A 23,377-nucleotide genomic window follows, 5' to 3' on the forward strand; every position below is an offset into this window, starting at 1 on the left:
CACCCCAAACCCCTCATCCCCAGCCCCACCCCAGAGCCTGCACCCCCCGCCGCCTTCTCTGCCCCAACCCGGAGCTCCCTCCCACACCCCGAACTCCTCATTTATAGGCCCACCACGGAATCCACAGCCCCCAGTCAGAGCCCTCACCCCCTCCCGCACCCCAACCCCAATTTTGTGAGCATTCATGGCCCACCCTACAAGTTCTATACCCAGATATGGCCCTCAGGCCAAAAAGTTTGCTCACCCCGGTGAGCAAACTACAATAAAGATTTATGGTGGGGAGAGAAATGAAAGGAAAGAAATTGTGACAGCCTTAATTGCACTGGTGCTCTGGAAGGAGAAAGTTTTAACTATAAAAAAAATCACCATACAATTCTACAAGTATGAAAAGAGAGAGATTTAATGACTAAGTCCCATTTGGTGATCTTTCCTGAAAAGTTACTTTGACCAAGGTGTTTCACTTTCAAAAGCAGCAAATGGTATGTGTGTTTAATGACTCACTTGCATAGTAAATCTGGAGGCAAATTCTGTCCTGATTTACACCCTTGGGAATTCCCCTGACATTACACAGACTGTAAATCAGGGCAGAATACCACCCAGTGTGTAACATGCATATTTGCTTTGCATCCCAAGTACAGGTTTACAAAATAGATCACAATCAATAGAGAGAGATGGGTGGGCACTTCTTAAGTGATAAATTAATATATTTTGAATGTACATTACCAGCAAGAAATTCAGATTCACCAGGTAAAAGGAGTTCAATTCAAAATTCAATTAAACCAATGTTCTCTAGAGCCTTTAATAGTACTGAATTGGTCAGAGTGTTCTACATTCCAGTGCCAACTCACCCAGCATGTGGTATATAATCAACACTTCTGAAAACCAGGTCACTTATTTAGATTTCTAGCTTTAGTCATAAAAGTTTGAAAAATGTGACTGCTAGCTTTCAGCTTTTGTTTATAGTCCAAAGGGCCTGATCCTGAGAGGTGCAGAGCACCTCCTTTGAGGGCACTGGATTCTGGAGTCAATAGGAATTGAAAATGTGTTACCAAAAATTGCATTTGGGTCCTTGCTGCTTCATCTAACCAGGTGCCGTCATAGCTACTCTAAGGGATCTGGAAAGCTAGTATTTTTAAGAAGTTACATTAGCTTTTGTTGGGGGTATAGGTGAATTTTTCTGCTCCAACATCAGCTTAATCATGAGAAAAAATACTCACCACTCCTTTTTCCCATATGACAGACATCCTGTCCTCTACACCGTTCACTCCATTAGGGATCTTAGTGAAATCATCCTTCCCCAGAGCTTTCTGGCAGATGTCAAAGGTGCAGTTGTCAGTCCCTGTCACAGTTAGGTCACCACTATAAAGAAACAAGATATGCCATGAAGTGAAATATGCCACCACACTCCTATGGACATGAGAGCTTGTGGGAAGACTGACTGGCCATGCCCAGCTATCCCTCCTGAAAGAACAGCTAGCCCTGCCAATCCGAGTTCAGTTCCTTGCCCCCATGAAGACTAACTGCTTCCAAATAGAGACATCCAGTCCTCCTCTGCAATGAAGTTCTCTCCTACCACACCCCAGGGGAGACATCCAACTTTTCTATGCTTTGTTTTAGATATTTCAAAGGCCTTCTGTGTGCAGGTAGCATCCCCACTTTGCCTCAACCAAAGGGACCAGATCTGCTCTCATGCTAATTTTACACCGGTGTTACTGGAGTTCAACGGTGTTATTCCTAATAAGCACCAGTGTCAATGAGAAGAGAATCAGGCCCCACATCTTGGACAGACGACTAGGGAGGAGTATAAAAATATTGCTCCAGCATGCAGAAGCATAATCAGGAAGGCCAAAGCACAATTGGAGTTGCAGCTAGTAAAGGATATGAAGGGGAACAAGAAGGGTTTCTACAGGTATGTTAGCAACAAGAAGGTGGTCAGGGAAAGTATGGGACCTTTACTGAATGGGGGAGGAAACTGAGCAACAGATGATGTGGAAAAAGCTGAAACACTCAATGGTTTTTTTGCCTTGGTTTTCACAGACAAGGTCAGCTCCCAGACTGCTGCATTGGGCAGCACAGTATTGGAAGGAGGTGAGCAGCCCTCAGTAGTGAAAGAACAGGTTAAGGACTATTTAGAAAAGCTGGACATACACAAGTCCATGGGGCCAGATGCAATGCATCCGAGGGTGCTGAGGGAGTTGGCTGATGTGATTGCAGAGCTATTGGCCATTATCTCTGAAAATTCATGGCAATCAGGGGAGGTCCTGGATGGTTGGAAAAAGGCAAATATAGTGCCCATATTTAAAAAAAGGAAGGAGAATCCAGGAAACTACAGACCAGGTCAGCCTCACCTCAGTCCCTGGAAAAATCATGCAGCAGGTCCTCAAGGAATCCAATTTGAAGTACTTAGAGAAGATGAAAGTGATCAGGAACAGTGAACAGCAGAGAGGCAGACAGAAGGAGGTTGCCTGGGATCTGTCTGAGCAGAGGTACGTTAAGTGCTGCATTAGGGGGACTGCGCTGGTGAGTATCTGAGTGTCCGTTGAGGGGACAGTTTGGCAGTTTGACCGTGTGCTTGATTGTTTGATTGCTTGTTTGAACAGTGTGAATTGGGAGTGCTTTGTTCCAGCTGGGCCTGACTGTTATAAAAAGGCAGTCAGCTGCGACCCAGCTGAGCAGCGAACAGCAGAGAGGCAAACAGAAGGAGTTTGCCTGGAGAGAGCCTACTGAGGCCACCCTCTCGCAGGTTTCTCCTGAGTAGCTTCTGCCACCAGTAAGGAAGCTCTTAGAAGGAAGAGACTATGGATGCTGAGCGATCCGCTGTTGTGACCTGCACAGGATGCGCCATGTTTGTCTTCCTTCCACAGGATAGAAGCGACTTTGTCTGTACAAAGTGCAAGCTGATCTCCATATTGGAAGAGAAGATTCAAGGTCTAGAGAAACGAATATCAACCCTGCGTTCCATAAAAGAAAATGAGGATTTCCTGGATAGACATCAGGATCAGCTTCAGCGGGCACAATGTTCTGAAGATTCAGAGCAGGCTACGCAGCGGGGACAGAAGGCCAGCGAGGATAATTGGCGGCATGTGACTTCCAGAAGAGGAAAGAGTACCAGAAACGTCCATGTACCAGAAACACAGATGCAGGTGAGCAACCGTTTTCATGTTCTCTCCGCAGGTACTAGTGCAGAGAGTGGAGTGGATGATACATCTGAGGGAACAGAGCAGAAGGAGACTCCACTGATTGGAAGGCATGAGATGCACCGTCCTAGGGATGGGGGTTCCACGACCACCACTCCCAAGAGGAGGAGGAGGAGGGTGGTGGTGGTCGGGGACTCTCTCCTCAGGGGGACTGAGTAATCTATCTGCCGCCCTGACCGGGAAAACCGAGAGGTGTGCTGCTTGCCAGGGGCTAGGATTCACGATGTGACGGAGAGACTGCTAAGACTCATCAAGCCCTCAGATCACTACCCCTTCCTGCTTCTCCACGTGGGCACCAATGATACTGCCAAGAATGACCTTGAGCGTATCACTGCAGACTACGTGGCTCTGGGAAGAAGGATAAAGGAGTTTGAGGCGCAAGTGGTGTTCTCGTCTATCCTCCCTGTGGCAGGAAAAGGCCAGGGTAGAGACCGTCGAATCGTGGAAATCAACAAATGGCTACACAGATGGTGTCGGAGAGAAGGGTTTGGATTCTTTGACCATGGGATGGTCTTCCAAGATGAAGGATTGCTAGGCAGAGACGGGCTCCACCTCACGAAGAGAGGGAAGAGCATCTTTGCAAGCAGGCTGGCTAACCTAGTGAGGAGGGCTTTAAACTAGGTTCACCGGGGGAAGGAGACCAAAGCCCTGAGGTAAGTGGGGAAGTGAGATATCGGGAGAAAGCACAAGTAGGTGAGTGCAAGAGGGGAGGGCTCCTGCCCCATACTGGGACACCAGGACGATCAGTGAGTTATCTTACATGCCTATACACAAATGCAAGAAGCCTGGGGAACAAGTAGGGAGAACTAGAAGTCCTGGCACAGTCAAGGAATTATGATGTAATTGGAATAACACAGACTTGGTGGGATAACTCACATGATTGGAGTACTGTCATGGATATAAACTGTTCAGGAAGGATAGGCAGGGCAGAAAAGGTGGGGGAGTTGCGTTGCATGTAAGAGAGCAGTATGACTGCTCAGAGCTCCAGTATGAAACTGCAGAAAAACCTGAGAGTCTCTGGATTAAATTTAGAAGTATGAACAACAAGGGTAATGTCGTGGTGGGAGTCTGCTACAGACCACCAGACCAGGGGGATGAGGTGGACAAGGCTTTTTTCCAGCAACTAACAGAAGTTGCTAGATCACAGGCCCTGGTTCTCATGGGTGACTTTAATCACCCCGATATCTGCTGGGAGAGCAATACAGCAGTGCACAGACAATCCAGAAAGTTTCTGGAAAGTGTAGGGGACAATTTCCTGGTGCAAGTGCTGGAGGAACCAACTAGGGGAAAAGCTCTTCTTGACCTGTTGCTCACAAACAGGGAAGAAATAGTAGAGGAAGCAATAGTGGATGGGAACCTGGGAGGCAGTGACCATGAGATGGTCGAGTTCAGGATCCTGACACAAGGAAGAAAGGAGAGCAGTAGAACAGAGACCCTGGACTTCAGAAAAGCAGACTTTGACTCCCTCAGGGAACTGATGGGCAAGGTCCCCTGGGAGAATAACATGATGGGGAAAGGAGTCGAGGAAAGCTGGCTGTATTTTAAAGAATCCTTATTGAGGTTGCAGGAACAAACCATCCCGATGTGTAGGAAGAAAAGTAAATATGGCAGGCGACCAGCTTGGCTTAACAGTGAAATCCTTGCTCGTCTTAAACACACAAAAACAGCTTACAAGAAGTGGAAGCTTGGACAAATAACCAGGGAGGAGTATAAAAGCATTGCTCAGGCATGCAGGAGTGAAATTAGGAAGGCCAAATCACACTTGGAGTTGCAGCTAGCCGGAGATGTTAGGAGTAACAAGAAGGGTTTCTTCAGGTATGTTAGCAACAAGAAGAAAGTCAAGGAAAGTGTGGGCCCCTTGCTGAATGAGGGAGGGAACCTAGTGACAGAGGATGTGGAGAAAGCTAGTGTACTCAATACTTTTTTGCCTCTGTCTTCACAGACAAGGTCAGCTCCCAGACAGCTGCACTCTGCAGCACGGTATGGGGAGGAGGTGACCAGCTCTCTGTGGAGAAAGAAGTAGTTCGGGACTATTTAGAAAAGCTGGACGAACACAAGTCCATGGGGCCAGATGCGCTGCATCCGAGGGTGCTAAAGGAGTTGGCCGGTGAGATTGCAGAGCCATTGGCCATTATCTTTGAAAAATCATGGCGATCGGGGGAGGTCCCGGATGACTGGAAAAAAGCTAATGTAGTGCCCGTCTTTAAAAAAGGGAAGAAGGAAGATCCCGGGAACTACAGGCCAGTCAGTCTCACCTAAGTCCCTGGAAAAATCATGGAACAGGTCCTCAAGGAATCAATTGTGAACCACTTAAAGGAGGGGAAAGTGATCAGGAACAGTCAGCATGGATTCACCAAGGCCAAGTCATGCCTGACTAACCTAATTGCCTTCTATGATGAGATAACCGGCTCTGTGGATGAGGGGAAAGCAGTGGATGTGCTATTTCTGGACTTTAGCAAAGCTTTTGATACAGTCTCCCACAGTATTCTTGCCAGCAAGTTAAAGAAGTCTGGGCTGGATGAATGGACGGTAAGGTGGATAGAAAACTGGCTAGATGGTCGGGCTCAACGGGTAGTGATCAATGGTTCCATGTCTAGTTGGCAGCCGGTATCAAGTGGAGTGCCCCAAGGGTCGGTGCTGGGGCCGGTTTTATTCAATATCTTCATTAACGATCTGGAGGATGGTGTGGACTGCACCCTGAGCAAGTTTGCAGATGACACTAAACTGGGAGGAGTGGTTGATACGCTGGAGGGTAGGGATAGGATACAGAGGGACCTAGACAAATTAGAGGATTGGGCCAAAAGAAATCTGATGAGGTTCAACAAGGAGAAGTGCAGAGTCCTGCACTTAGGACAGAAGAATCCCATGCACTGCTACAGACTAGGGACCGAATGGCTGGGCAGCAGTTCTGCAGAAAAGGACCTAGTGCAGGCCTGCACAACTCGTAAAGCGGCGAGGGCCACATTCCTCCAAAGAAAACAGCCGAGGGCCAAAACCTCCCGGCCCCGCAGAAACACCCCGCCCCAGGGCCGCCCAGCCCTGCAGAAACAAACCCTCCTTCCCCAGCGCCGCCCCACCAAAACAGCTGTGGGCCAAAAAGGAAGGTTGGGGGTGGGGAGGTGATACTTTATTTTAAATCAACCGGGGGCTCCCAGCTGAAGAGGTGGCTGGGAGCCCTCAGGGTCAAATTAAAGGGCTCGGGGCTCCGGCGGCTGGGGGAACCCGGCAGGGTCGGCTCTAGGTGTTTTGCTGCCTCAAGCAAAAAAAAACTTGGCTGCCCCCCGTCCCAGCCCTGGGCTCCCCCCTGTACCCCCCCGCTGCCCCAATCCTGGGCTCTCCCCCCACCCCCACACACCCCCTGCCGCCCCAGCGCTGGGCTTCCCCCTTTCCTCCCCACCAGTGCCCTCCCTCCACCCTGCTGCTGCCCCAGCCCTGGGCTCCCCCCTACCAGTGCCTCCCCCCCACACACACCTCCTGCCTCCCCAGCCCTGGGTCACTAGTAATGCTCCCAGGGCAGGTCATTCAGCAGGAATTTTGGATGTGCACAAAACACAGACAGGATTGGTTCCCATATGGTTACAGAGCTGCAGTAAAGTGGAACAATTTTCAGCTTGTGTGATTGGAGGATATCTGGATGCATATTATAAGACTGTCCTCCATAAATGAGGAAAAGTTGAGGTGCCTTTATTATTCTTTTGTTCCACTCTTTCTTTCTATGGGGAATTTGCCAATGCAATATCACTGTCTTCCTTAAACAAACAAAAAGGCAATGGCTGTTGAAAATAGCAATTCCAGTGCTAATAAGCATTTCTTGCTCAATTTTATCCTGCTTTTTCTACAGCAAGTTACAGTGGATCAGTATATTTGATTTGGGAGAAATGAAGTAACAGCTGCCCAAACTGATCTTGAGCACTCCTGAATCCTGAGGTGTTCAAATCTGGAAGGCAGGTGCTGGCGGGGGGTAGCGGGGGGCTGTGGGCTCCACGGGGGAGCATGGCAGCAATGTGTCTGGAGCTGCATGGAGCCAGACACGCTGGTCTGAGTGGCACGGTAAGGGGGCTGGAGGTTGGAGAAGGGGTAGGGAGTTCCAGGGGGCAGTCAAGGGACAGGGAGCAGGGGTGGTTGGATGGGGCAGAGGTTCAGGGGGGCAGTCAGGGGACAGGCAGCAGTTGGATAGGCATGGGAGTCCCAGGGGTTTATCAGGGGACAGGTTGGGGGTGGGGTCCTGGGGGTCAGTTGGGGGGGTCTCAGGAGGGGGCAGTTGGGGACAAGGAGACGGGAGGCTTAGATAGGGGCTGGGGTCCCAAGGGGGAGTTGGAGCAGGGGTCTTGGGAGGGAGCAATTGGGGGACAAGGAGCAGCGGCATTTAGATAGGGGGTGGAGGTCCTGGGGGGCAGTTGGGGCAGAGGTCTGGGGAGGGGGCAAACAGCGGCCGCGTTCCAGGATTCAAACCGCTCTGGGCTGCCGGCAGCCGCGGGGAGCCGTGAGCCCTTTAAATCCCAGCCGCGGCTGGGAATCTCTGTGGGCAGCCCAGAGCCCTCTGACTCCCGGCTCCGGCTGAGATTTAAAGGGCTCTGCGCTCCTCGTGGCTGCGGGCAACCCAGAGCCTTTTGATTCCCGGCCGCAGCTGAGATTTAAAGGGCTCTGGGCTCCCCGCCGCTGCGGGCAGCCCAGAGCCTTTTGATTCCCCGCCGCTGCTGGGATTTAAAGGGCTCTGGGCTCCCCGCGGCTGCGGGCAGCCCAGAGCCTTTTGATTCCCGGCCGCGGCTGGGATTTAAAGGGCTCTGGGCTCCCCGCGGCTGTGGGCAGCCCAGAGCCTTTTGATTCCCGGCCGCGGCTGGGATTTAAAGGGCTCTACGCTCCCTGCCACTGCGGGCAGCCCAGAGCCCTCTGACTCCCGGCCGCGGCTGGGATTTAAAGGGCTCTGGGTTGCCTGCAGTGGCGGGCAGCCCAGAGCCTTTTGATTCCCCGCCGTGGCTGGGATTTAAAGGGCTCTACGCTCCCCGCCACTGTGGGCAGCCCAGAGCCTTTTGATTCCCGGCCGCGGCTGGGATTTAAAGGGCTCTGGGCTCCCTGCCACTGCCGGCAGCCCAGAGCCCTCCGACTCCGAGCCGCAGCTGAGATTTACAGGGCTCTGGGCTCTCCGTGGCTGCGGGCAACCCAGAGACTTTTGATTCCCGGCCATTGCTGGGATTTAAAGGGCTCTACGCTCTCCGCCGCTGCCGGCAGCCCAGAACCCTCTGACTCCCAGCCGCGGCTGAGATTCAAAGGGCTCCCCACGGTTGCCAGCAGCCCACAGCTCTTTGCTTCCTGGCGCAGCCCAGATTCAAAGGGCTCTGGGCTGCCCGCACAGCTCCATGTGCGGGGGATTTAGAATCCCCTCACAAGCCGCACAGTGAGGCTCCGCGGGCCGCATGTTGTGCAGGCCTGACCTAGGGGTTACGGTGGACGAAAAGCTGAATATGAGTCAACAGTGTGCCCTTGTTGCCAAGAAGGCTAATGGCATTTTGGGTTGTATAAGTAGGGGCATTTCCAGCAGATCGAGGGATGTGATCATTCCCCTCTATTCAGCACTGGTGAGGCCTCATTTGGAGTACTGTGTCCAGTTTTGGGCCCCACACTACAAGAAGGATGTGGATAAATTGGAGAGAGTCCAGCGGAGAGCAACAAAAATGATTAGGGGGCTGGAACACATGACTTATGAGGAGAGGCTGAGGGAACTGGGATTGTTTAGCCTGCAGAAGAGAAGAATGAGTGGGGATTTGATAGCTGCTTTCAACTACCTGAAAGGGGGTTCCAAAGAGGATGGATCTAGACTGTTCTCAGTGGTACCCGATGACAGAACAAGGAGTAATGGTCTCAAATTGCAGAGGGGGAGGTTTAGGTTGGACATTAGGAAAAACTTTTTCACTAGTAGGGTGGTGAAGAACTGGAATGGGTTACCTAGGGAGGTGGTGGAATCTCCTTCCTTAGAGGTTTTTAAGGTCAGGCTTGACAAAGCCCTGGCTGGGATGATTTAGTTGGGTTTGGTCCTGCTTTGAGCAGGGGGCTGGACTAGATGACCTCCTGAGGTCCCTTCCAATCCTGAGATTCTATGATTCTATGAGGAACAGTCAACATGGAGTCACCAAGGGCAAGTCGGGCCTGACCAACCTGATTGCCTCCTGAGATAACTGGGTCTGTGGATATGGGTAAAGCAGGGGAAGTGATATACCTTGACTTTAGCAAAACTTTTCATAGATAGAATCATAGATTATTAGGGTTGGAAGGGACCTCAGGAGATCATCTAGTCCAACCCCCTGCTCAAAGCAGGACCAATCCCCAAATGGCCTCCTCAAGGATTGAGCTCACAATCCTGGGTTTAGCAGGCCAATGCTCAAACCACTGAGCTATCCCTCCCCCCTCCCTTTTGATATGTTCTCCCACAGTATTCTTGCCAGCAAGTTAAAGAAGTACGGATTGGGTGAATGGACTATAAGGTGGATAGAAAACTGGCTAGATCATCAGGCTCAACGGGTAGTGATCAACTTCTCGATGTCTAGTTCGCAGCCGGTATCAAGCGGGGTGCCCCAAGAGTCAGTCCTGGGGCTGGGTTTGTTCAACATCTTCATTAATGATCTGGATGATGGGATGGTTTGCACCCTCAACAAGTTCACAGATGACACTAAACTGTGGGGAGAGGTAGATAAGCTGAAGGGTAGGGATGGGGTCCAGAGTGACCTAGGCAAATTGGGGGATTGGGCCAAAAGAAATCCGATGAAGTTCAACAAGGACAAGTACAGTGTCCTGCACTTAGGATGGAAGAATCCCATGTACTGCTACAGGCTGGGGCCTGACTGGCTAAGCAACAGTTCTGCAGAAAAGGACCTGGGGATTACAGTAGATGAAAAGCTGGATATGAGTTAACAGAGTGCCCTTGTTGCCAAGAAGGCTAATGGCATATTGGGCTGCATTAGCAGGAGTGTTGCCAGCAGCAGATTGAGGAAAGTAATTATTCCCCTCACCACTGGTGAGGCCACACCTGGAGTACTGTGTCCAGTTTTGTGATCCCCACTACAGAAATGATGTGGACAAATTGGAGACAAGGCAATGAAAATGATTAGGGGTCTGGGACACATGACTTACAAGGAGAGGCTGCGGGAACTGGGGTTATTTACTCTGCAGAAGAGAAGAATGAGGGCGATTTTGATAGCAGCCTTCAACTACCTGAAGGGGGGTTCCAAAGAGGATGGAGCTAGGCTGTTCTCAGTGGTAGCAGATGACAGAACAAGGAGCAGTGGTCTCAAGTTGCAGAGGGGGAGGTATAAATTGGATATTAGGAAACACTATTTCACTAGGAGGGTGGTGAAGCATTGGAATGCGTTACCTAGAGAGGTGGTGGAATCTCCATCTTTAGAGGTTTTTAAGGCCCAGCTGACAAAGCCCTGGCTAGGATGATTTAGTTGGGGTTGGTCTTTCTTTGAGCAGGGGGTTGGACTAGATGACCTCCTGAGGTCTCGTCCAATCCTAATCTCTATGACCTGCAGATGCTGCAGAATGACAAATGTGTCCCTTTCTTTAGATTTGACTTATTTTGTTGTTTCAGGTTTCAGAGTGGTAGCTCTGTTAGTCTGTATCAGCAAAAACAACAAGGAGTCCTTGTGACACCTTAGAGACTAACAAATTTATTTGAGCATAAGCTTTCAGGGGCTAAAATTTGTTAGTCTCTAAGGTGCCACAAGGATTCCTCATTGTTTTTGTTGTTTTAGTCACCAATAAAGTCTCAGCTTAAGATTTCTGCTCATGGTTGGTTTCCTAAGGCTTCCTGCAGGACCCCCCCAGTCTCTGCCCCTACTTCCTTCTGAGTAGAGGGTCATGCTACTGGAGTGAACTAGCCCTAACTGGCACCATGAGTCAGCAGAATTTACTCAGCAGTTTGATGCAGGGTTCAAACTCCTGCTAATCAAAAGGGTCAGCCAAGGAGCGGGGCATCCCAAAGTGTGGTTACAGATCCTGCCATCTGATTACACCTTTTCTGCCAACGTGCAGCCTTGCTGCCCCATCACTCATTTGCTAGCAACTTTATTTATTTATTTGAATACAGAAAGTGCTGTAGCTGTGACCCATTAATAAATCATCTAATGGGTCTCATACACAATACAGCAGGACTTGTCACTGCTTTTTTGTCTGCTTACTTGGCCAGTAAGTTCATGAGGAAATCAGGTGTTGAAGGGTCTGGCCTCAGTGGCGGTCCCATGACATATCCTGCGGCGTGATGCCATTCTTTGTGCCAGTAGTGAGTGCCATCTGTACCAAGACTAGCAGCAATAGGCTCCCCGTATACTACCTTCCCTGAAAAACAAAGATCGGAGTTAATATCATTAAAAAGTATTTAAGACTGTAAAATGCTGGTTTTGTAGTTTCTCCTCCCTGCTCTTCCTAAAGATGGTGGATTTAAGTTTGAAAAACATGTATAGTCTCTGTCATCTTAAACTAGACACTAATGTACAATAGAATACAACATGTAAACTGTAATATAGCATCTCCATTATGAATAAATTATTGATCATCCTCTGATATGTTTTCTTATGTTGCTTGGGAAAGCTTTTTCAATTATATTTCTGTCAGACATATTATTATTGATTTTTTATATTGTTTGCTTAGTGTGTAGAAGACATTTCAAAAGGAACATAATCCCAGGTTACATTAAATCATATCAGAGGTCTAGACGTTTCTTCATAGTGGGATAAATATATTTGGAACGATTGTTTTTCTTGGCATTATAAAATGTGTCAGTTATGTAATGGTATAGGGATAGAGAGAAAGACCTTCCAAGTTTACATTTTTAACTGTCTGAACTGCAATTGTGTAACAGGTAATCAAGAGAACAAAACTAACTTGGAGTCATTTTGGAGAGATGTTGAGCTAAAAGAGCTAATAAAACTTCTGGTCAACCACAGGGACATTTTTAATCACTGTAACTTTAAAAGCCTTTAAAAAAAAAAAAACAAGACTCCACAGGAAAATTCTACCCAGATGTATCATATGAAATTTCAGGGGGAATGTCTGTGGGAAGGTGGTAGTGTTGGAGTTTGAAAATAAAATGATTACTAAAAGCTGCTAGCACCAACCTTAATTACAGAGTGGCTACATCATCACACAATCAATGTAAAAATAAAATTATAACAAGCATTATCAAAAACATAGATGATATCAGATAATTTTAAATGACTTTCACTGGTATTATCACCGCACATTCACTGATAAGGCCCTAGTTCTGGTGACCCTCTATAACAGAATATTGAAATCAAAGATGCAATATATCTGGAGTCTGTGACATTACAGCTGGTTAACTGAAATCGGGCTGCCCAAAATATCATAATGGTTCCAGGTGTGACTGGATAGTTTCCCTGGTGGGTGAGAATTTTATTCTGCTCTGCAGCTGCCTTACAGCCTGTTTAAAGGAATAAACAGTAATACTTTTTATGTATCTATATACAGCCTTTACAAGCATAAACTAATTAACCCTCTCCATACCCTTCTGAAGGAGGGTAAAATATATTTTACTATCCCTATTTTACAAATGGGGTAAAGCAGACAAAAATGGCTAAGCAACTCTCCCAAGACCACTGAAGTTTTCAGCATCAGAGCCAGGATTGAACTCAGTAGTTGCTGGCACAATACTATACTTGCGCTTTTTGTGGGATGACTGGTATCCCGCTACTGTGGAATTAATGAACCTTCATGGGTGCACCTACAAAGCTTGATGGAAACTTGATGAACTATAAATGTTTCTGTGGTGGAGAGCTATCTGCAAGCTTTGATATGAGCCATAGTAAAACATGACTGCAAGGTTTGAACATGTGAGGTTCATAAACACTGGTCCTCTGGTTCAATGTTTTCTTTGTACATGGGAATGGGACAACACATCTACAGCCAGACTGAAGGATGTAGGATTTGTTTATTAGCAGGCTTGTGTGCCTCGATTCCCATCTGCAAAATGGGGATAATAGCACTGTCCTGTCTCAGAGAAGGAGTGGGGGGAGAAATACAATAAAGGTTTTGAGGTGCTCAGATACTGCCTACCATAAGGAGAGCTGGTCAGGAATTATTTGGATGTAATATTTTTTCAAAAAAAAAAAAAAAAAAAGGAAAATCACTATGTAACAAAGCCAAAACTCTTGTGGGGAAAGGTTTTTCAGGTCCAGGATGGAAATTCTGTTCAAAGCCACAGAGATACAAAGCCAAGGGGTTTGGGCACAGACCTGGGATTTGGGGGACTCAGGTTCAGAACAGGGAACTTGAACTCCCAGACTACCATGTCCCACGTGAGTGTCCTACCCACCAGTCTATGGCTTTCTTTTCTCTCTTCCCACCTCTCCTCCCGCCATGATGCAGAATGGGGAAAAAATGGTGGGACAGAAAAGCCCAGCTCTAATCATAAACATGTGTACTATATAGGTATACATAAGTATGATAGATACATAGATTCATGCTGTGATGACTGTCAAAGCGCTTAGACCCATATTGATGAAGCTACGCCACAGAGTAAATTGCTACATTACTACAAACAGGTTACAGTATCCACACAGACGATTGCATGGCTCATTTTCTATCATTTTTCTCTGGGCCACAAGATTGTTGGGAAAGTTCCCACCTCACGGGTGTGAGTTATTATCCAGTGCTCACAGCACTACGCAGTATGAGGGAAGGATGTTGCACTGTGACAAGTGCTACCCCAATTTAAGGTCTCCTCTGGAGGGCAACTTCTGTTTGTGGCTCTCCCAGTGGAAATTAACTGTCCCCTCACACCTTCTGAAAGGGATAAGGCATGGCCTCACCAACAAGCTAGAGCTCAATAAACCAGATACTGATGTCTGTGTGACTGTTTTATTTGCACACAGACAGTCACTGCATTACCAGTAATTAATTTATTTGTGAATGTCTGTGAGATGACACAAAAAATCTCATTCATTCAATGTCAAAATAATCTAGTGCCACCAGTTCACAGGGGCTGAAGTTTTCAGATGTGCAAGCAGTGCCTTTCTTTGGTGCTTGGCATTCTTTTTAAGTTATATTCTCAGCAGGTGTTGTGCCATTCCTCAATTGCTTTGTGAAGATTAGCTATACAAAAATGCTGTATGACCATTTTTAAGTTTCGATCAATCCCGATATGCCTGCAGCTATTGGTGTAGGGCTTCTAGTTTTGTTCTCCAGCTACATTAGTTACCAGATGGTTTCAGCATCTTTCAGGACACAGATATTAGTAATCTTCTCCCATTGGCTCAGTTTGCTTTGCTTTGTCACATACTGGTGAATGTTATTTTTCTCGTTATTACTTGGTCTTTAACTTGCAGAGTTTTAAGCTTCCAATCCCATTTATCTAATTGTATTATGAAGTTAGGCAAAGAGAGGAGGAGAAGGCTACAAAGAAAAAAAGATGGGAACCCCAGGACTCTCTTCCAAGATCTAAGCAATAGATCCTTTGTATTATACCCATTTATTTTCAAACTTTAAAGGATGGGATTCTGCACTGCCTTCTAAGAGGCACAGCACAAAATTCACAGCCATGGTTCGGGGTGTGGGGGATTTGAGTTTAGGCCACACGTGTGCTCTCCCAATTCTGGGCTGCCACATGTATTTTTCCGCCCCAAGCACGGCAGTCAGGCGGCTTTTGGCAGCGCGCTTGCGGGAGGTCCGCCGGTCCCGCGCCTTCGGCGTACCTGCCGCCGAATTGCCACCAAAGCCGCGGGACCGGCAGACCTCCCGCAGGCATGCTGCCGAAGGCAGCCTGACTGCCGCCCTCACGGCAATCGGCACACTGCCCCCGCGGCTTGCTGCCCCAGGCACGCACTTGCTGCTCTGGTGCCTGGAGCCGCCCCTGGCCGCAGGGGCCCAACAGACCTCTGATGTAACAGACATTTTTGAGGGTTTGCTGAGGTTACAGCAGCCTGTCTTCAGCTTTCTGTGGGGGCAGCTCCACCTACACATTCAACCTGCAACACTCCTTTCCCACACTCACCATGCCTCCTACCCTGGGTCTTTTGGCGGCAATGCTTACACAAAGCCTGTGCCAGGGGGACTCTCCCCTGCTGGAGCTGGCGCAGCAGCAGAGGAGAGAATTCCTTCCAAAGTGAACTTCACTGTGAACTACCATGAAAAAAGCCTGAAAAAAATGGCACTGTGGGGTTCCATGATTGTCTGCCAATAGTTCCATATCTCGTTTACAAGTGCATAGATGTTTTCCGTTCTCAGCCCAGCACACTCTGGGATGCATGAGTCAAGCTGGTTCTTTCTAGCTCATGTATCATCACTCATGATGAAGTTTCTGCAATCAGAACATAACCCGAGGTGCTCCCATGAGTGGGAAGGAGCATAAACCTGCAGATTCATTTCAGTAATGGCCTTGAGTCTAGCGTGCTGCAGCTTCACCAGGTTAAATTTGGACATTTTTGCTGATTTTACTATTTCTTGCATTTCATTCTGACCATGACTCACTGAATTTAGTGGTAAAATAATATTAGAACCTGCCTTAAACCAACAAGCAAGAACATTCTGAGGGAAGGCTCTATTAGCTCAACCTGCTTGTGCCTATAGACACTATACTGGGGTAGTGCAGTGACAGATCAGACCCATAATACCTTTGCATTTGTCACATTTTCTTATATTTAATGAAAAATACTAAGCAGGAAGCAAGCCCCTTCCGGTCTTTTTGACTGCTTTTGCTGTAAAGTCTGTTCTGTTTGAAAATAGTTGTGGTTCTTAGTTGTCTCTTCATTAAACACTTAGCTGGGCTGGCACTGGCTGCTTCCACATGAATTGGTCTATCACTAAGCGCACCGTCTGCTTCAGATTTATTGTCAAACTCTCTGCAGTTCAAGGAGAGGTATAATCTTGAGACCCACCAACTGAAATCATGTCACACTGGAAGATTTGATCCTTGCATGTTGTTTATTGGGTTACAATTTTCAGAAGCATGTAAGTGACTTAGGACCCTATGTCCCATTTTCAGAAATGAGATTTACCCATCTGCAATTCAGAGGCTAATCTGACCTGTCAATTGAACGTTAGCTGGAATGGTCTTCAAGGGCTTTATTCTGTATGTTTAGTCCAGCAATCCTCTTACTCTACAGTGACATTCTGTTTATAATTTGGTCAATTTTGGTATGTTGTTTTTGGATCAATCTTTTAAAAATCCAGGGAGCTGGATTTTTTAATTGGTTAAAATCCACTCTCAGGCCCTATCTACACTAGAAAGTTTTGTGCTTTAGCTATAGTGGTACTCCTCCCGCCCCCATAAAACATGGACACAGTTATACCAGAAACAAAGTGCTTACTGTATATTGGTATAGCTATTCTGTAGGGGAAGCGGAATAAGCTATACAAATAACCTTTATACCAGTACCCATGCTGGGGCTTTTACTGGTATAAACTATTTCAGTCAAAAAACCCACACGCCCAACTGAAGTAAAAGTTTTTCCGGTAAAACTTTTAAGTGTAGGCCAGACTTCATTTCTCTCCTGTAAACCTGGAGCAACTCAATGAAGTAATTCCAGATTTTTCCAGGGTAGCAGGAAGCAGAATGCAATCAATTTGTTCTTTGTGCCAAGTCACCAGTAATCCTACATGGACTCCAGGACATAGAAGATCTCCTTCATGTTATATGTAAGTGTTACAGGTTCTGTCAGCATTACAGAATTCTGTATTGACACAGCATAGTGCAAAACACCTTTTTCCCCCGTCATCAGGCCTTTACATTTGCTTGTCAAAATTTCTGCTTTCACCTGGATATTATGACTGATTTTGCAGTTTCTTGTATTTGATTCTGACACCACTTCACTGAATGAATGTACAAAGGCATACAGCAAGCTGGATTCCACATTACTACCAAGAGTGTCACCTAGTGGACAAATCTAGTTTAGCACAGTATTGATAATCTTTGATGCTAAATAAGATACAGGTAAAAGATTCTTTTACATATTTGAATTAATAAGACAGAATCTTATTAGAATACCATAATACATTGTCTATCTCTAGTATGTCTATACTTCAAAACAGGATGTGGGTAAACATTACTTTAATCCTATATGTAACAATATTACTGTGCACTTCTATGGAACCTTCCATCTATTATCTCAAAACACTTTAAAGAATTTAATCAAGCCTAAAAGGTAGACCAGTATCCAAAATGTATAGACAGGGAAACTGAGGCATACATGGATCAAGTTGGATCAAGAGGGAAGCCAAGTGGGATCTGAAAAGGCTAGTAATCCATAAGGATTTGGGCCCCTTCCATTGTGGTTAGAGCTGTGTGAATAGCTGATTTTTCAGTTTGCTGGCAGGTCAGAAACTATGGGAAAATAATTTCATTCAGGTGAAACGAAAACCAAAATCCTTCAACATTTTTGGTGAATCCAAAAGGTTGGAAAAGTTTCACATCCTGTTGACTGACATGTTTTGGTTTGAGGCATTTTTTGAACGTTGTTTAAATGTGAAGAAAATGACAGGGGAGACAGAACCCCCCTTTATCCCAGTGGGGAGAGCACTCACCTGGGATGTGGTGCCTCAAGTTGGGCATCCAAAATTAGTGGGCACTTTATCAAATACTGGCGTTATCCAGCCTGTTTGTGACATCCCTCGACTTGATTAAAAACCAAGTGCACTAATAATTCAGAACATCAGTGCAAGGGCCAGACTAAAGCTTTTGTACACAAGGGCAGCATGGAGTTAATGTCCAGGCTACCCGCAAATGCTCCTGTTTCCTGCTATCAGAATTCCTCATATACCAAGTAGATAGTGAAAATTAAAGAGATATTTTCCTCTTGCAATTAAGCAAACTTTTATTTTTATTAAAGCAGCAGCTGACTCAGAATTTCACTGTAGTTTTATATCTCTGTGCCATGACATAGTGATCAACTGTGTATGTCTAACACACAGAGGACAAGTACACCCAACCTCTATATACTGCTCAGAGTTATTGCATTTCTCTCCCCTCCAGGAGCAGCTTACAATGGCCCTACCCACCTCCCAACTATCATCCCCACCCTCAGCCCCCTGACAGGAACCCCAACTGAGGAGCCAGCTAAGACACCTTCCTGCAACCATCTTTCAACAAACATAACCATTACTCTCATGCCCTGGACCAAGCATGAATATGCAGGAGGGCAGTTACCTTCTCTTCGTGCATTAGCTATCACCTTCGCTGCAGATTTGCTCATTACATGAACGACATAAAGAGGGCAGTTCACGGCGTTTGCTATGGTGATTGCTCTCATTGTGGCTTCTGCTTCCACCTCTTCGGGACGACTCAGTTCATGTCCCTCAGGGCCAGTTATCCCCAGTGCTAACATCTTCTTTGCACCCTACAGACCACACAAGAATACATATATGTTAGCATTGCTTTAATTAGCAGTGTCAATTATATAAGTGCAGCAGTGGTTTGGCCAACTTAGCTGTCAGCTGATCTGGGTTCTAATCCAGACCCTGCAACCGACTTGCTGTGTGACACTGAATAATTCACTTAGGATGGGATTTTCAAGAGCACTCAGCACTGGCCTGCTTCTGCTCCCATTGAAGTCAAAGGTCAGACTCCAATATTTAGGGGTGTGATTTCAAAAATGCCTAAGTGACTTAGAAGCACAAGTGCCACTGGCTTTCAAAGATGCTTAGGTGCTTTTGTAAAGCCCACCCTGAATATCTATGTGCCCGAGTGGACCAATCAGTAGCACAGATACTTACCCACATTATAAAGATATTTAACCACCTGTGTAAAGTACTTTGGGGTCTAGGGATGAAAAGGGGCTAGATGAGCATAAAGTATTATAATTTGCATTGTATTACAAGAGTTTAAACACTCAGTGGTTTGTAGTTTAGTGACAAATGCATTCCTTATTGAGGGACTCTGGAGACTATTCAACTATTCTAGTCAAAGATACTTCAAGAAACTCTGCAAACACTAACCAGCATGGGCAGGACTCTAAGTCATAGTGTGGTGCTTAAGTGAAGACACTGAAGTTACACACCAGCACTAGAGTAACAGAAGCTACATATAGATACAGGGATCTTGAGACTTGTGCTCACCCAGTGCAGAGTCCTCTGTGTGCCTACCTCCATTACTCATAAATGAACTGGGTAAAACACGCATGGGGAATGGCCATGTCTGAGGAGACCCAGAGTTAAGTACTATCCTCATCATGCCACTGAGGCACTTAGCCAAGCGTTCCTCCCACTGACCTCACTCCTGGCTCTTCTGTACTCACTCTTCTTGGCAACTGTGCGGTAATGCTCTCATTATAGAAGGATCATTTCCCGCCCACCACATACTCCTGGGCCTACTCAGCGCTTTTCACTTTATGCATATAAGCACAACCCACTAACTACTTAAGGGAGCTAAACTATGTATACAATAAATAAACACAACATTAGCCTTCATGTTCATGCACATTATTTGACATGCCTACAAGAAATTCAGAAACATTAAGGGCCTCGTTTAAAGCTCACCAAAGTCAACAGAAGGACTCTGATTTCAAAGGTGTCTGAGTCAGACCCTAAAAAGAATTTGATTTACTGTGCACTGGAGTAGGTTACTTGGCATCATCCAGCACCTATCTGTTAAGGGTAGTTAGTATGAGCGACTCCATTTTGTAAGTTCCCCTATTTTGTATCCATCATTAACTAAAAGTGAGCACATCACATACATGGCTCCCAAGGGCAGCATTAAAGAAAGATAAAGTCAGAAACAGGAAAGAGGATAGGAACACAGTTGCAACAACATAATTAAGGAAAAATTCTAGTATGCAAGGTAACAGCTGGACTGTGCACTAGCCAGCACGAGGACAGTGATTAACTGTAATAGGCTAAAGATAAGAAAATGGCTTGTTTATTGGTTAAGGCTTCCGATTCACGAGGGTAGCATGCACTCCTAAAAGGTATATAACTTCTATGTAATCTGCAGCCTGGGTCTCTCCCTGACTAGCAGGGGGACACCACGTTCGAATGTTGTTTGAACCTTGCACAATAAAACTTTGTTATTTGGACACACTGTAAATCTTTGGTTTTTGTGCCTCAGCCTAGAAACGAACGGTGCCTGGCCTACAGGTATCATTCGCAACACTATCCAAAACCAATTGGACCCAATGATTAGGACAATAGCTTAGCATTCAGGACACCTGGATTTAATTCTCTGCTCCAGCACAGAGACTTTGGGCAAGTCACTTAACCTCAATTCCCCATAAGTAAAATGGGGATAACAGCACTTCCTTACATTACAGTAAAGATAGGAAGGCAGCCTGGTAGTGTGGGAATGGGAGACAAATCAGTACCTTTGACTTCCAAATTTTAAATCATTGCATCCAACACCTACCTCTGCAATCAAATCCCCATTCTCTGCATGGACCTGAGCAATTGCTCCAATTTGCTTACACTGGGAAAAAGCTGCATATAGTTCACTATTTCCAATCATATACAGATCTTTATAGGCCATAAACATCTTGAAGGAGTTGACCCCTTTGTCTTCAGCAAGAATTCTCATTTCTTCCTTGACCTGAAAGAAAAACAAATGTCAACAATTCCCACAATGCAGCTGTGAAAAATAGAATAGTTATCTTTTCCACTTCTATCAGCCTTGCTAAACTGCCATGAGGAGATGAGGATAATGAACAACCCAATGATATTTTATTTGCCCATCAAGAAAAAATTTACTCAGTCCAAGCAAGCGTGGAAAGTAAAATGTTTATATAGCTCCTTTTATATCAAAGTGCTTCACAAACTACACACACACACACACACATATATATATATAGATGTCCAAGACACAAAGGATTTTCAAAGACTGGACATTTTTACCAAAGAAATTGGTGCAAAAAGCCTGGAATTTGTGGAAAGAGTCCCGCACCATATGCTGATTAATATTCAATTTCTCTTTCTCAAAAGGTTAGAGAGTGGAGTAGGTCTGGGCAAGTTTTGATCCAGGTTTAGATCTTTCAGACCAGATGCTAAACCAGCTGGGTCCCTTCTGGGAATTAACTCTGGCATACTCAAAGAGTAAGGAAAATCTGGAATGACTGATAAGGAAAAGGTTTCTGCTGTTTAGGGCTGTGACCTGGGGGCTACGTAATATTCAGTCATTTGGGATATTTTGTTCCAGTACTCAAAAGCAAATCTAATCATCATCTACATGGAAGAGTCCTTTGCCTCTTGCATGGATCCCCAGTCATGGAATCTCTGAGCTCGGTAGACTCAAAGGCCCGGATCACTAACAGTATATCCCGGAGCCGGAAGGGATTCATGTTTCATAGCCTTGTGTTCCCCACCCTGAGTACTAACTGGATCCAGAGGCATCTTCTAAACCCCCAAACCTCTCCATGGTAACCAAAGGGTTCTCACAGGTTGGTGCCTTAAAAACTTCAGCTTGCTTTTATTTTTATTTGTTTTGCGGGCAGGTTGAATTTTACTGTTTGGATTTAAAGGTAACTTCTTCCCAGGCACGTTGGGAAGTTAGTGGATTCTGGACTGACACAAGATGGAAGCAAATAGGAAGAAGGACCCCCATGTAGTGTGCTTTGTTAAATGTATTGGTTTAAAGGAATAAGCCTATAATAGCTGCTAGGCCACCAGGGAACTTGGGAGAGTGAGGGCAACCAGGTGAGGATTTCTAGGCCCAGCCCCTGAGTGTTTTGTGGACGGCTGAAATTTATATCTAGATTAAAAACAGCCAAATTACAGAATCTGGAAGAGACCCTGGAACTGGAGGGGAGGGAAGGAGGGTATATGCCCCATCTGGGGAGCCTCTCTCTCCAATATCAGAATATGTGCCCATCTGGGAAGCCCCTTTTGCCCCTCCCTTGCCTTATTCCGGGGCCTATGCCAATCTGAGAAGCCTTTCCTTCACCACTCTAGGGCATATTCCTATTTGGGCCTGAATATGCCTGATAAATTGCAGTCTGTGTCATTAGTAGGAGACACATCACAGTATCACTTTGCTTGGTCTTGGTCACCCGCTAAAATTGTTTCTATATAGTGATGTAAGGCAGTGTCATGGATAAGGAACAGTGCTGAACGTTCAGAGACCTAGGTTTTATTATTAGAACTGACATAGACTTCCTGAGACCTTGGACAAGTCATTTAGACCCTGAGCCTGCAATTGACTCTGCTTGGGTGGAACCATGGGGTTCTGCATAGGTGCAGGAATTTGCCCACATTTAGCCAGCTGCAGGGTTGGAGCGTTAACTGCTCAATAAAATGAAGATGATAATACAATACTTCTGATTGTTACTTTGCAATCCTCTGAGGATTATTATTAAGTGATCATTAATTATGATCTCTAACATCTGGGTGAGTCTACTCCAGGGAACCTGTGAGATCCATTAGACCCAAGAGATACTTCTGAACTGGATATTAGAACATTTACTCTGGGATCAGAGATGTCAAACATTTAGCACACTTGTTATATTCATGTAGGTATGGCGGGGTAGCGGTGGTGGAGATGACAAACTAATAGGTCTGTTTTGTCTTTAAACTCTAGGATCTGGTAAAGGAATTCTAAAGAATCCAAGTTTTCTGTTGATTTCAATTAGAATTAGATGCAGTAGCTGCTAGAACGTGAGGAGCTGGTGGTATACCAAAAGGACACGACCTATGTACATGTCTTCTTCTGGTTTGCCCAGCTTTCCCTTTCTGTCTGAAAAATGTAGGGATTTCCATTTTTCTTGATAAATTAAATGCATTTATGCAGCCCAAGACTACAGAACAAAATGAATGGAATTCTAAATATATAACCAGGGCATGTCACTCACTTACACTTAGCCAGCGTTGATGGTATTTTCAATGTATTTCTACTGTCCTAAGGCTCATGCATTAAGCTTTACTGGCTAATTTATTTGTTACCTTTTATACAATTACAAAGTTGTGACCAATGCATGAAGTGCTCAGTGCACAGACTCCCATGCCTGGGTGTTACAGGACTACTGTCTTAGTGTGTAATTTGGGGAGTTAAAATGGGAACTAGAAAGAACCATATTCTGGTATTTAATATTAGTATCATTAATAGAGCACCTCACATTCTATATGAGCCCAAAGAACGGGTCTCGTTCTGAGAAATGCAAAATTCCTGAAAGTCCCATTGAAATCAGTGGAAATATTAGGTGATCATCAGGGTCTTAGTACTTCTCTTGGTCAGGCCCAGTATGGGCAAGAATGAATGA

The 23,377-nt window shown here is 45.9% G+C and overlaps 1 protein-coding gene across 2 annotated transcripts in view; it reads right to left on the minus strand.

Annotated features, from left to right (window-relative positions):
• DPYS (dihydropyrimidinase) overlaps positions 1-23,377 on the minus strand; it is a 59,017-nt gene that overhangs the window by 22,609 nt on the left and 13,031 nt on the right. For both annotated transcript variants that reach the window (XM_039527006.1, XM_039527005.1), the window contains exons 3-6: positions 20,539-20,718; positions 18,349-18,538; positions 11,372-11,528; positions 1,218-1,359 (exon numbers count right to left, since the gene is read on the minus strand). In XM_039527006.1, the coding sequence (XP_039382940.1) occupies positions 1,218-1,359; positions 11,372-11,528; positions 18,349-18,538; positions 20,539-20,718 (669 nt within the window). The remainder of the gene's footprint in view (positions 1-1,217; positions 1,360-11,371; positions 11,529-18,348; positions 18,539-20,538; positions 20,719-23,377) is intronic.

This window comes from Mauremys reevesii, linkage group 2, assembly GCF_016161935.1.
Source record: "Mauremys reevesii isolate NIE-2019 linkage group 2, ASM1616193v1, whole genome shotgun sequence".
NCBI classification, from domain to species: Eukaryota; Metazoa; Chordata; order Testudines; family Geoemydidae; genus Mauremys; species Mauremys reevesii.